Here is an 11,917-nt window from a genome sequence, read left to right as displayed (position 1 = left end):
CATACATACATACATACATACATACATACATACATACATACATACATACATACATACATGTATACATACACACACACTTTAATAAAAAGATAGAACTTTTTTTATCCCCCATACATGGCGCCCCCTAGATGGACGGTGCCCTTAGCCTTTGCCTAGAGTGCCTAAGCCACGACTGGCCCTGTGCATGTTGCTAACTCATCACTTATTATGTTTCTAAATGTTTTACTTTGTGAGCTGTTTTATCAGAGCTGTTTCTTTACCTACTGGAAGTCCAAGGATATGAGACGGAGACGGAAGGCCAAAGCGAAATTTCTTTGTGTCGTGACTGATTTCCTGCACAAGAACACAGGAAAAAAAGTAAAAATAAAAAATACCATCCCTGCTAGGTTGCTAAAGGTTCATTTATCTAAGGCTGGTACTGTTACTCAGACTCAAAGCAGCACATTTATAAACTTTAGGTCAGTTAAACTAGCTCAAACTGTTGCTCGCAGCACCCTATGGCAAGCTGTTGGTGTATTTATTCCATATCTTTCATGTCTTGAAACATTTTCCTTTAGTTTAAAGTGCACAACAATGCTAAACTAGTGTCATAAAATATGTAACTTATTTGTCACAGAGGACAAAAAATTATGCTTCCTATCAAGAATATTGAATTAATACATAAATGGCTTGCCATAGACAAGTTCATTTCAGATCCCCAAATGAATGAGCTTTGACAAACTATAGACTTTTCTTGTAAAATACTTTGAATTAAACTAAATTTGCTTTCAGAAAATGATTTAAAATGACACAGAAAAATCCAAAATGGAGGCTAAAATCTCTGATTTCAGTATTTAGAAACTCTTTCCCTCTGCAGTGCATTTATTTGATGAAGTGGGAAGAAAAGCAGCGACACTTGTGCTGATTTACGTGGGTTTAAAGTGACTGCGACCCGTTCTTTAAGTGTGATTTTCTCTGCAGCTCACCTGTTTGCTGATAAGAGGCAGTGGATATTTTGTCATGGGATCCTGGAGCGTTACGGGCCCTTTCTTCTTCTTTTCTCCTGAAACTTTTCCCATGATGGAGAACAGGACCGTCAACACAACCACAAACACGGCCAGAACCACCATGAGCACCTGCAGGATTAAATATCATTTTAATCAGGCCTGTGTGCTGAACAACTCACAATTTCAAACATTTAACTGGTTAATAACACAGCAAGCAAATAAAACATTATGCTTTAAAGGATTTTATGTTTATAAAATGAGTTAAATGCTAAAATATAAATTCTCACCAAGTCTAGATCCATAGCTTTTCCCCCCCCTTTCCTCTCAGAACTGGAGACCAGAGTCCACAGAGTTCAGGCAATAAAAAACCCTCCTCCATCTCTCCCCACACACCACACAGCCTCTAAAAGGGGCGTGGCTTCATGCTGGGGGAAAGGTGACAGGTCCAGCACCAATAACAGGACGAGTCTGATCATGATATTTGGCACAGAGGTGGTGCTCAGGCAGGGAGAAGAGAGATCACACCACTGATGGTGGGGAGGACAGGGGGGGCTGCTGTGGCCCTCAGAGAAAGAAAATCAGGTGAAGGAGGGAAATTTAAAATCACACCCATGGTCTTTATGCTCTGACCTCCTGTCCACATAAGGTCATGGATCTTCTCAGAGCCGAGGGTCCAACTGATGCAAAGCTGCATCTGTGAGATTTACTCAGGAAAATTATTTATAGTATTTTCTTAATCAGACCGTGTAATTGTTGTTTCTGCCAGCAGAGGGCGCTCTAATACATCAATCTGTTTCATGTTTTATATTTGACTTCAGCATCAAAAGTTTTATTTAAATGCAAACTTTTTAAACTTGTTTAGTAAAAAAAATATTTTCGCCTAATGACAAATAAATCTCAACACGTTAGAAGTTTGTAATATTCTCTTCCAGGGATGTAGCAGAGGTAAAAACAACATGGAGGTCTCCAGACACCGGGTGTGGTGGGAGTTGACCCTGCAGACACATAATGAGCTGACAAAATAAAAACAAGAGCAGAGAGTTCAGGGAAAACTGACGGTTTGATAATGAACACACGAAGAAACAAAAACATTAGAAACATTCAGAAAAAAAAGTTTTATTTTTTTATTTTTGAAAAATTAAAAGTGGAATAAAATAAACACAATATTAAGTGGGAATCTTTTAAACGTTTGGTGTTAATATTTAAAATGTTGAATCATTGTTTCTTGTTGTCAAACCCAGATGTTCGTACTGTTTAGTAAAAATGAAGTTTGTCTTGTTCTGTTAACTGCAACTCAGCTGTTACCTCAGTGAAAAATGTTTCGGAGCTGTTAGAAACGCTGACTCAGCTCACATCGTCTCTGCAGAAATGCTGCAACGCTTTGCTCAAGGGCTCCTCGGCATCAGCAGCAGGACTGAGAGTAACCACAATGACCTCAAACATCAACCTCCTGACACGGAAACAAGCACATTTCTGGGTTCGATCACATCTACGTCTCTGTGCAGGTCTGCAGAAATAAACATAATAATATTTAGCTTCACTGCACCCCTCAAGATAACCTTTATGTTTGATTTAATTTGTAAAAAGTAGTGGTTTCAGATTAAAAGCCTAAAAGAGCAGAGAAAGAACAGATTTTTATTCTAAAGCAACCATCCCTCTGGTTGGAAGTGTTTGTATTAAATGTTGTTTCCTGCCTGGAGAGAAGCTCCCCTGACGACACGAGGCCTAATTACAAAACCTCGCCCTGCTCTGGAGAGACTTCATAAAGTCAAACTAAATGACCTCAGTGTGGAGAAATAATAATAAAGAGAAATAAAATAGAAAAGGAACATTTCTAAGGTACACTGTTGGGGGTGGAGGGTTCACACCAGGGCCGCCCGTTGTCACTGATTCTGTTCATAACTTACATGGACAGAATTTCTCGGTGCAGCCAGGGGGTGGAGGGAGTCTGGTGTTGTACGAAATCCAGTTCCACTGTGAAAATCTGTTCCTCCTACTGGTTAACCTTAGAGAGAATCACTGGTCCAGTCCTCCCAACACAGGGGAACAGATTTTCACAGGGGAACTGAATCTCGTGCAACACCGGTTCAGTAGCCTCAGGACAGGGGTGTCCAATAAAAATAAAAATAACCCAATTAAGTCAATTCTGATCAATAAAATCAGGTTTTAGGTCACTCTTTTTGTTGAAAATGCTTACTGTGTTCAGATGAATTTAATAAATTAATTTAAAGCGGATTGGAGACAGCTTCTGACGTCACTAGATAGATGTGGAAAAAAGCTAAGAGCTTGGTTATTTAAAGACAAATAATTGGTTTTGTTGCCAATATTTTTTATTATAAGATTTTATTTTGTCTGTGATAAATTTGCCCTAATAATAAATAGAAAGTCTCCATCTACAAATATTTAAGCTCAGAGCTCGATCATAAGGTTCTGAAAGGTTTTTAACAAAAAATAAAAAAGTTTTCCAACCATATCTGACAATCACAAACAGAAAAATCAGTTTATTGGTTAAAAGGATCAAAGAAAACTGACCAGGCGCAGGTGGGAACCATACGAGGCTTGGGTTCCTCCGACCACCCTCAAAGACCGGACCTTTGGGTTCCACACAGGAGGGGTTCTACATTTCTGATCTGACAAGAAAAGACAAAAACTATCCTTAAGAGCTCCTGAGATAATCTGAAACCTTTCAGCTCACCTGTCTGAGCAGTAGAGTCCACCCAGAAACTCAGAGCAGAACAAGTGTGGTCCAGGACCTCATCCCTGATGGGCCCCAAACAGCTTCTAAAACACAACAGATTTAACTTAGATCTGGTTCCTGCCTCTGGTAAAATACTTACTACACATAGAAAAACTAAACTAAACAAAAACTGATCTGGAATTAAAATAATAACATTTGTAAAAACATTAACGCTAAAAAGGAAAAACCAGATAAATCAACCTGAGCACGTGAAGTTACGCCTCGATGCTTGTCCTTCAAAACAGAAAAAGTCTCAGAAGAAGAGGAGGAGGAAACAGATAAGAAGCTGAAACACTGCAGGGATCTTTTACTCCACCCTGTTCTATTTATAAAATAATTAAAAGTAATGTTTGATTTACAAAACGTTTTCTTTAGAAGTCTCCAAATCTTAAACCAGTTAAACACAGAGGATTTCATTTCAAACAATCCAAAGTACATATAGTTTTTAAATGATTCTTTTATTTCTGTTCAATTGATTTGATTTGATTTATTTATTTAACAGGAAAAGATTATTAAAAATCAAGCCTGACTCAGCATAATTGCTGTTTTACAGCAGGTTCCTGTTCTGCAGCACATAAAACACTCAGAATTACAGCATCACAATCACATCATTATACACCATAGACACAAAGACAAACAAGCATACCAAATTTCAAGAAGGCAGCGTTTGCAAAATAGGACGTCTAAATATGAGCACAACAATAAGTGTCCAGCAGATGGCAGACAAGATTCTTCTTAAAGGGCTGTAGTTTTGAAATGGACTTTATGTTTTGAGGAATGTCATTCCATGCTTTAGTATAAACATAGAAGAAAGACCTCTGGCCGTAACAGTTTTTAAAAGTTGGTAATATCAGTTGTCCTTTTGTAACAGATCTAGTTGAATGACCACTTCCAGAATTTGATTTGGGCAACAATGCACAGAGAGTTCCATAAATAGCACATTGGAAGATCTGAAAATATAAATTAATACCACTATACAAAACATAATTCTGAAAAGTCAAGGCATCAGACAATGAAAGAACTGTACAGTGATGAGTCCAACCAGGAAGTTTTTTATGAATTTTGTAGGCCCTGTTGTAGAGCCTAACTATGGGTTCTAAGATTTCATTTGTTGTAAGAGACCAAACAGGTAAACAGTACGACATGGTTGAGAGTATAATGGCATGAAGATAGATATTTGAAACAGAAGATGTCAGATTGGATCTAATTTTTGAATAAACGTATAAATTCTGTTTCAACTTAGTGGTTCAGACTTGTACATGATCACGATAAGTCAAATGAGAATCCAAAGTAATTCCAAGATATTTGTAGGTAGTGACAATATCAAGGGGTTTGTTTAGAAAAGTGAGTTGATTTGTTATATTGAAATGTCTYCTGGGTGAGGAAAAATACATGCACACAGTTTTTTAACATTAATTGACAAAAGATTATCTTGAAGCCAACCATGAAATGTCTGAAGATCTGCTTGTAACTGACTATTAATAGATTCAATATTGAAATCAGACAAAAAAAGAACAGTATCATCAGCATACATTAAAATATTTGAATACTTCAATATTTTTGGAAGGTCATTTATGTATAATAGGAAAAGCAATGGGCCCAGTATGCTACCCTGCGGAACTCCCACGGAACAGGGCAGAGACCCGGACACAGAGCTTCCATGTTTCACAACCTGACACCTATCAGCCAAATAAGAGGAAAAYATTTGTATTGCAGATGATGAAAGTTGAAAAGAAATCAACTTTTGTAAGAGAGTATAATGATCAACTGTGTCAAACGCTTTACGAAAATCAATATATACAGCACCAGTTACTTGACCTTTGTTCAAAGCAGCACGTATTTGTTCAGTGAATAAAATTAATGCAGACATGGTTGACCTTGACGTGCGAAAACCATGTTGGCTATTGCTTAGCATATTATTATTATAACCTAAAACGTTCTGGTAGCTTTTATTAGGTATTTAATAAAATAAAGACTTTAAATTCTTTGTTTTTCTTCTGGTCTTCTTGAATAAAACTGTTCAGTCCAAATGACATTCTAGTCATGAGTTTTTTTGTCTGAAAACTAACATGTTTTTACTTCAATATTTGTTCAAGTAATCCAAATTTTCAGCAAAATCAACAAGTAGAATGAAGTGTTTCCAAACTTTGTCTGCCAAAAATCTAAAATCTGTCTGCTCTGCTGTAAGAACATTTATGTAAGATATTTAAAAGTGCATGAAGCTCAGCACTCTGAGCTCATTGATTCCAGAAACTCTTGAATGATTCATGTGAAACAGATTTCTTACATCTCATTAGAGCAGAAAACCCCAATGCTTCCACAGAGTCAAAACCCTCCCTCAGAGTTTTGTTTTTACAAACGGGTTTCCTCTGCCTCTGTGTTCTCACGATAAGCCCTCTAATCGCCCCGGTTCCTGTTTACACAGACCCCCCCACCCCGGGCCTAGCTGTCTCATCCTGGATGGGACTCGCAGCTCTAAGACTGGTTGCTGAGACACAGTTGTCAGGGAGATGTTGCCAAGCTGAGAAGAAGCAACAACAGCTGAATGTTTTCTGTGGAATACGGGGAGATGAGGAGATGGATCTCTGCCTGCTGAGCTCAGTTCAGTTTGTGGAGAAGGAAAAACTAAGTTACCTCTGGAGACACAACACCCTTCTTAAGTCTGGGTCGAATCGTACCCTGCCTCAATGCTTGGTTGATTGTCTGAGACCCATGTCGAATTTTACCCTGCCTAAGTTTTTGGTTGATCTTCTTAGACGGGGTCGAAGCGTACCCTGCCTAAATGTTTGGTTGATCTTCTGAGACCCCTGCCAAATTGTACCCTGCCACATGATCGGTTGATCTTCTGAGACCCAGGTTGAGGTGTACCCTGCCTCAGTGTTTGGTTGATCTTCTGAGACCCCCTGTCGAATTGTACCCTGCCTAAGTTTTGGGATGATCTTCTGAGACCAGGGTTGAGGCATACCCTGCCTCAGTGTTTGGTTGCTCATCTGAGACCCATGGGTGGAAGCATACCATGCCTATTAACTGGTCAATCTTCTAAAACCCGGGTCGAATCGTACCCTACCTCAGTGTTTGGTTGCTCGTCTGAGACCTGGGTCGAAGCGTACCGTGCCTTATTGTTTGGCCGATCTTCTGATACCCGGGTCAAAGTGTACCCTGCCTCAGTGTTTGGTTGACCTTCTGAAACTCAGGTCAAAGCATACCCTGCTTCAGTTTTTGGTTGATCATCTGGGACCCAGGTCAAAACCATACCCTGCCTCAGTGTTTGGTTGATCCTCTGGGACCAGAGTCGAAACGTACCCTGCCTCAGTGTTTGGTTGATCTTCTGAGATCCGGGTCGAATGGTACCCTGCCTCAGTGTTCGGTTGATCTTCTGAGACCCGGGTCGAATGGTACCCTGCCTCAGTGTTCGGTTGATCTTCTGAGACCCAGGTTGAATCGTAGCTGCCTCAGTGTTTGGTTGATCGTCTGAGACCCGGGTCAAAATGTACCCTTCCTCCGTGTTTGGTAGATCTTCTCACAAATATATCTATGGCTACGAAAACTCACATCAGCATCACTTGATTGTTGTTTATTCACATATAAAGATCTCGTTTCTACAGTTAAACCCACATAGTGAATCAGGGCACGTCAAAGGTGACGACAGCAGGTCGGTGAGGATGCTGCTCACTGGAAATCCTCTGGAAAATGAAAATTGAGCCGTTTAAAGTGAGAGCAGCTCGATCCTTTCTAATCCTGAAGGGCAGCTTTAAATCTTAATGCAGGCGTTCAATAAAATGCCTGCAGATAGTTGGATGTGTTCTGCACCACAGGAAACAGGTCAGCTGGACCGACGAGGGCCAATGGTTCATTTGTTCCGTCGGGTCTCAGATGGCGGCAAAGCTTTAACTCAATAAAACAAACAGAAATGAAATCTGACACTGAGGCCGATTCAAACAAAGCTTAACTCAGTTAATAAAAAATGGTTTGATGTACTTTTACTTTAACCGTTTTAGAAATAAACTTGTGACAAAAAAAATTCACATATTTTTGTTTTCTGAGTAATGAATAATTTTCATCCGTTAGAGCTCTAATCTGAAAAAACAAAACTTGATTTGATCTCAAGTTGCCAGAAACTTTCAGAAATACAAAATGTTCCGTGAAACAAAAGTATAACATTTGAGTTTGTAACAATAAAAAGCTGAAGACCTTGAAACGGCCCAGCTTCAGTTGTTTCTGGACCATCCACTGATTTATGACTTTATGTTTCTTACACCAATACGATCAAATTATTTGAGTTTTACCAGATAAAAGCATTTATTAATAATTTCACATAATAAAACCCAAACTCTGAATTTTCTGCTTTAACTTTGTGATCAACACATAAATAATTTCCCTCAGGGACAAAGGGTCCATTCAATCATTTCCTGTTTCATCTTTTTTCTGCCGGAACAGTTCATTTTCTTATCAGCTACCAGTTTGGAGGGATGTTTTCCTCACATTAGCACACACACACACACATATGACATCATCCTACTGCAGCACACGCAAACACACAAACATCCTTCTTGGGGTTAAAAGGTCGTGTGGTTAAAAACAGGAGCAACTTAAAGCTGATGACTCGTTCTGTTAGCCTGTACGTGTCTCAGAGCAGGTGAAGGTGGGAGGGGTTAAATAATGTTTGAGTCGAACATTTTTGGGAAACAGTATTTCAAAGTAAAATGTTTTAAAACAGCCACAATCAGATTTACGAGAGAAAAACAAATCTTTTCTCGTTCAGATTAATATCTCAACATATAAATATTATTTTATTGTTTTAAAGTTAGAGGAAGACAGCAGAGATGTAAAAAAAGCACTTTTACGCAAATACAAAAGAACTGTTAATGAAATCGGCCTCTAAAATTCACAAACGAACGAGTGCATTTCATTTTTTCCCCATCAGCTGGTGCAGGAAGGTTTCTGTAAACTAGCCACGCAGCAACAACAGCAGAAAAATACATCTGTTTTTATTACCAAGTCTACTTGAACAGATCTGTGCACAAAAGAATTAGAAAACAGATCCAATTGCTTGTTTTCACATTACTTTAAACAAGAGTTCAGGCACATTTCAGGGCTTAGCACAAAATATTCTTTACAGACGACAGAGCGGACAAGGAACATTTAAAGTTAAGACACTTTGAAAAGATGCAAATATTAATAAGCATGAACATTCAGCTTGTACAGAGCTCACAGTGGGTTAAATTGTGGAAGACAGACACTGCCATAATTAGAAATAAAAGCAGAAATATATAAAATGACCAATAAATCAATAAATACACTTAAAATGCACCAATTAAATTAAGGAAAACTTTAGTTCATGTTCTATAATTTAATTGACCATATTTATTTTTCCACCTTAGTTCCAATAAATTATATATTTCAGAACATAACTTAAATTTTACTGTTTTTAAAAATATATTTTTTGTGTTTTTCCTTTTACTTGTACAGGCATTTGTTTCTTCATGCTTATATTTACAAGTCTTTATTTCCATGTGCCTCATTATGCAAAAAAGGTAGGCGGAGCTTCATGGATCAGCTCCTCTCCTATTGGTCAACAGACAGGAAGTAGCAGGATCCATGCGCGGATCTACTGTGCATACTTGTGATGCTCATTTTAGCTTAAAATTTAAAGTTTAGTTTAAAACAAAGGCAAGGAGGAAATCGTGTCTTTGTTTTCATTTAAACTTTAAGCTTTGGATCCTGCTCCTTCCTGCCTGTTGACCAATGGGAGAAGAGCTGCCCCAAGAAGCCACTCCCACCTTATTTACATAATGAGGCAAAAAAGCATAGGGTAAAGTAAAAACAGGAGACAGAGAAATGTAAAAAAAAAAAAAAAAAGACAAATGCATGTACAAGTAAAAGGAAAAAAAACATGTTTTTAAACAATAAAATTCAAATTATGTGGTAAAATATATAATTTATTGGAACTACGCTGGAAAAATAAACAAGGTCAATTAAATTATAAAACAAGAGGTAAAGTTCTCCTTTTTTAATTGGTGCATTTTACATGTATTTATTGTTCTATTTATATATATCTCTGCTTTTATTTCTAATTATGACAGTTTTGGTCCTCCATATTAAATAAGAGAACAGAAAAGAAAAAGTGCAGCTGCTTACTCCAACATGGGACTTATAAACACCACCTGGAGACATCAAAAATACAAATTTTGTTGATTTCTTCCTTTCCTTTATTTTTTACCCGTCTTCATAATGTTGCAACGACTCCTTTAACAATCTGCAACAAGTTTGAAAAATAATGTCAAGAGGCAACATCTTTAAATAAAGGACAAAAAAAACAAGAAAAAAAAACAGAAAAAAGCAGGTCCTGGTTTTTTCTTGTTACAGAAGATCTGATAATGTAACAGACTGAAGCTGCACAAACAGAAACTACAGGAGCTAAACTTTCACAAAGACAATAAGTGCTGCTTGAAAGGTTGTGTTGTGAGACAAAAAGGCATGACTTTGTGTTTTATTCTGAAGCACCCAGAGGAAAAAAACGAGCTAAAAGTGACTCATTCTCTGCTTTCAACCAAGAATTATTTTGGCAAAAAAGGGTAAAAAGAAAATGCTTCAAATTAAGACAAATGGAAAAAGCTTCGAGACTTTGAGGACAGATGGGAAAGTGGTTACTGCAGTCTGAGGATACAGGAGCGTGGAGTCGTTAAGTTTACATCATCCCTGCAGGAGGTGGAGCATGACTCAGCACAAATGCCAGCCTCTTAAATGCTTTTGGCGGTGGGTTTAAACAACGAGCTGAATGTCGTCCTGTCCCTGAACAAATCTGAAAACATTTGAAGCTTTTTGTTCGGTGAAAACTCTTAGTAAATATTGATTGGAGTGAAACCCAAAAGGAGAGCTCGTTTCTCCCAAAAAAAGAAAAAAAAAAAGGACATTTGGAGCAGAGCGTCATCCAATGCATAGCTTTCAAGAAGTGAGCAGAAGAAAATCTGGCACCAGAGGAACTCAAACATTCTGTTTGTGATTAGCCTGAGCTGCTGGTTTGTGTTTCTGTCAGAGAAGTTCTGCTTATAGGAAGTGACAGAGATCAGGAAAGAGATGTTCGTGGTCTTGGACCGCTGCAGACTCCAATCTCGTCCCGCGGCTCAATTTTGTTTTTGAGTCCTGAAGCTTCGGGCGCAGACACCTCTCATCGCCCGCAGCTGGTGTTCTCTTCATTCCTTCATCTCTCCGCCCAGCGTCCTCGCCTCACTATCTCATGGTGGAGGAAGCTCTGAAGTACGAAAGGAATTTGAAACAGAGGCTGACCACAAAGTACCAGATGTTTCGAGCCATCTGGGACCGGGCTATAAAGATGCGCCAAATGAGCACCATCAGGATGGTGTTGAAGGTGTAGCGGATGTTCCTCAGCCTGCAGGAACAAAAACATTTCTTTAACTTCATGAGGAATTTCTCATTTTTAATCTACAATCTTTTGATCATTTGTAGAGATTCTAGGATTCAAAGGTTATTTAATTTAATCTGAAAGGTTTTCTTGACTCATCAGATACAGCAACTTCAGTAAAGCAATAAAACTCTAAATTATATGCAATGACCTATATGGAGGACCAGAACTGCCATAATAAGAAATAAAAGCAGAAATATATAAATGCACCAATAAATAAATAATTACACTTAAAATGCATCATTTAAATTAAAAAAGGAGAACTTTATCTCATATTTTATAATTTACTTGACATCATGTTTATTTTTCCAGCTTAGTTCCAATAAAGTATATATTTTAGCACATAAATTACATTTCACCGTTTTTAAAAATACTATTTTTTGTTTTTCATTTTACTTGTACACGTATTTGTCTCTCATAAAATAATATATTTAATTATTTGTATATTTTTCCCACATGTCTTTATTTACATGTGTTGCTTTTACATTTCTCTGTCTTATTTTTACTTTACCATAWGCATTTCGACCTGATAATGTAAATAAGGTGGGCAGAGCTTCTTGTGTTGGCTCCTCTCCTATTGGTCAACAGACAGAAAGGAGCAGGATCCATGTGCAGATCTACTGTGCTGCTGCCTCAGTTTAGTTAAAGTTTAAAGTTTGTTTTTATCTAAACTTTATGAAATGTAAAAGCAACATACAAAAATAAAATGACTTGCGTGAAAAATAATTTCAGAGACACAAATTCATGTACAAGTAAAATAATATATATATA

General features: G+C 37.8%; 2 protein-coding genes across 2 annotated transcripts in view; both read right to left on the bottom strand.

Annotated features, from left to right (window-relative positions):
• Positions 1 to 1,601, bottom strand: part of cyb5r2 (cytochrome b5 reductase 2) — a 5,460-nt gene extending 3,859 nt beyond the window's left edge. Inside the window, exons 1-3 of the mRNA XM_014033398.1 lie at positions 1,274 to 1,601; positions 966 to 1,115; positions 261 to 333 (exon numbers count right to left, since the gene is read on the bottom strand). Of these exons, the coding sequence (XP_013888852.1) occupies positions 261 to 333; positions 966 to 1,115; positions 1,274 to 1,288 (238 nt within the window). The 5' untranslated portion in view covers positions 1,289 to 1,601. The remainder of the gene's footprint in view (positions 1 to 260; positions 334 to 965; positions 1,116 to 1,273) is intronic.
• An 8,295-nt stretch (positions 1,602 to 9,896) lies between these two features.
• The window catches only part of far1 (fatty acyl CoA reductase 1), a gene marked incomplete in the record, with an annotated part of 29,602 nt that continues 27,581 nt past the window's right edge, over positions 9,897 to 11,917 (bottom strand). The window contains 1 exon segment of the mRNA XM_014033185.1: positions 9,897 to 11,113. Coding sequence (XP_013888639.1) covers positions 10,954 to 11,113 — 160 coding nt within the window.

Source organism: Austrofundulus limnaeus, unplaced genomic scaffold (assembly GCF_001266775.1).
Source record: "Austrofundulus limnaeus strain Quisiro unplaced genomic scaffold, Austrofundulus_limnaeus-1.0 Scaffold7, whole genome shotgun sequence".
Taxonomy (NCBI): Eukaryota; Metazoa; Chordata; class Actinopteri; order Cyprinodontiformes; family Rivulidae; genus Austrofundulus; species Austrofundulus limnaeus.
Note: the sequence above shows the minus strand (reverse complement) of the source record. Positions and strands in the feature narration are given on the sequence as shown.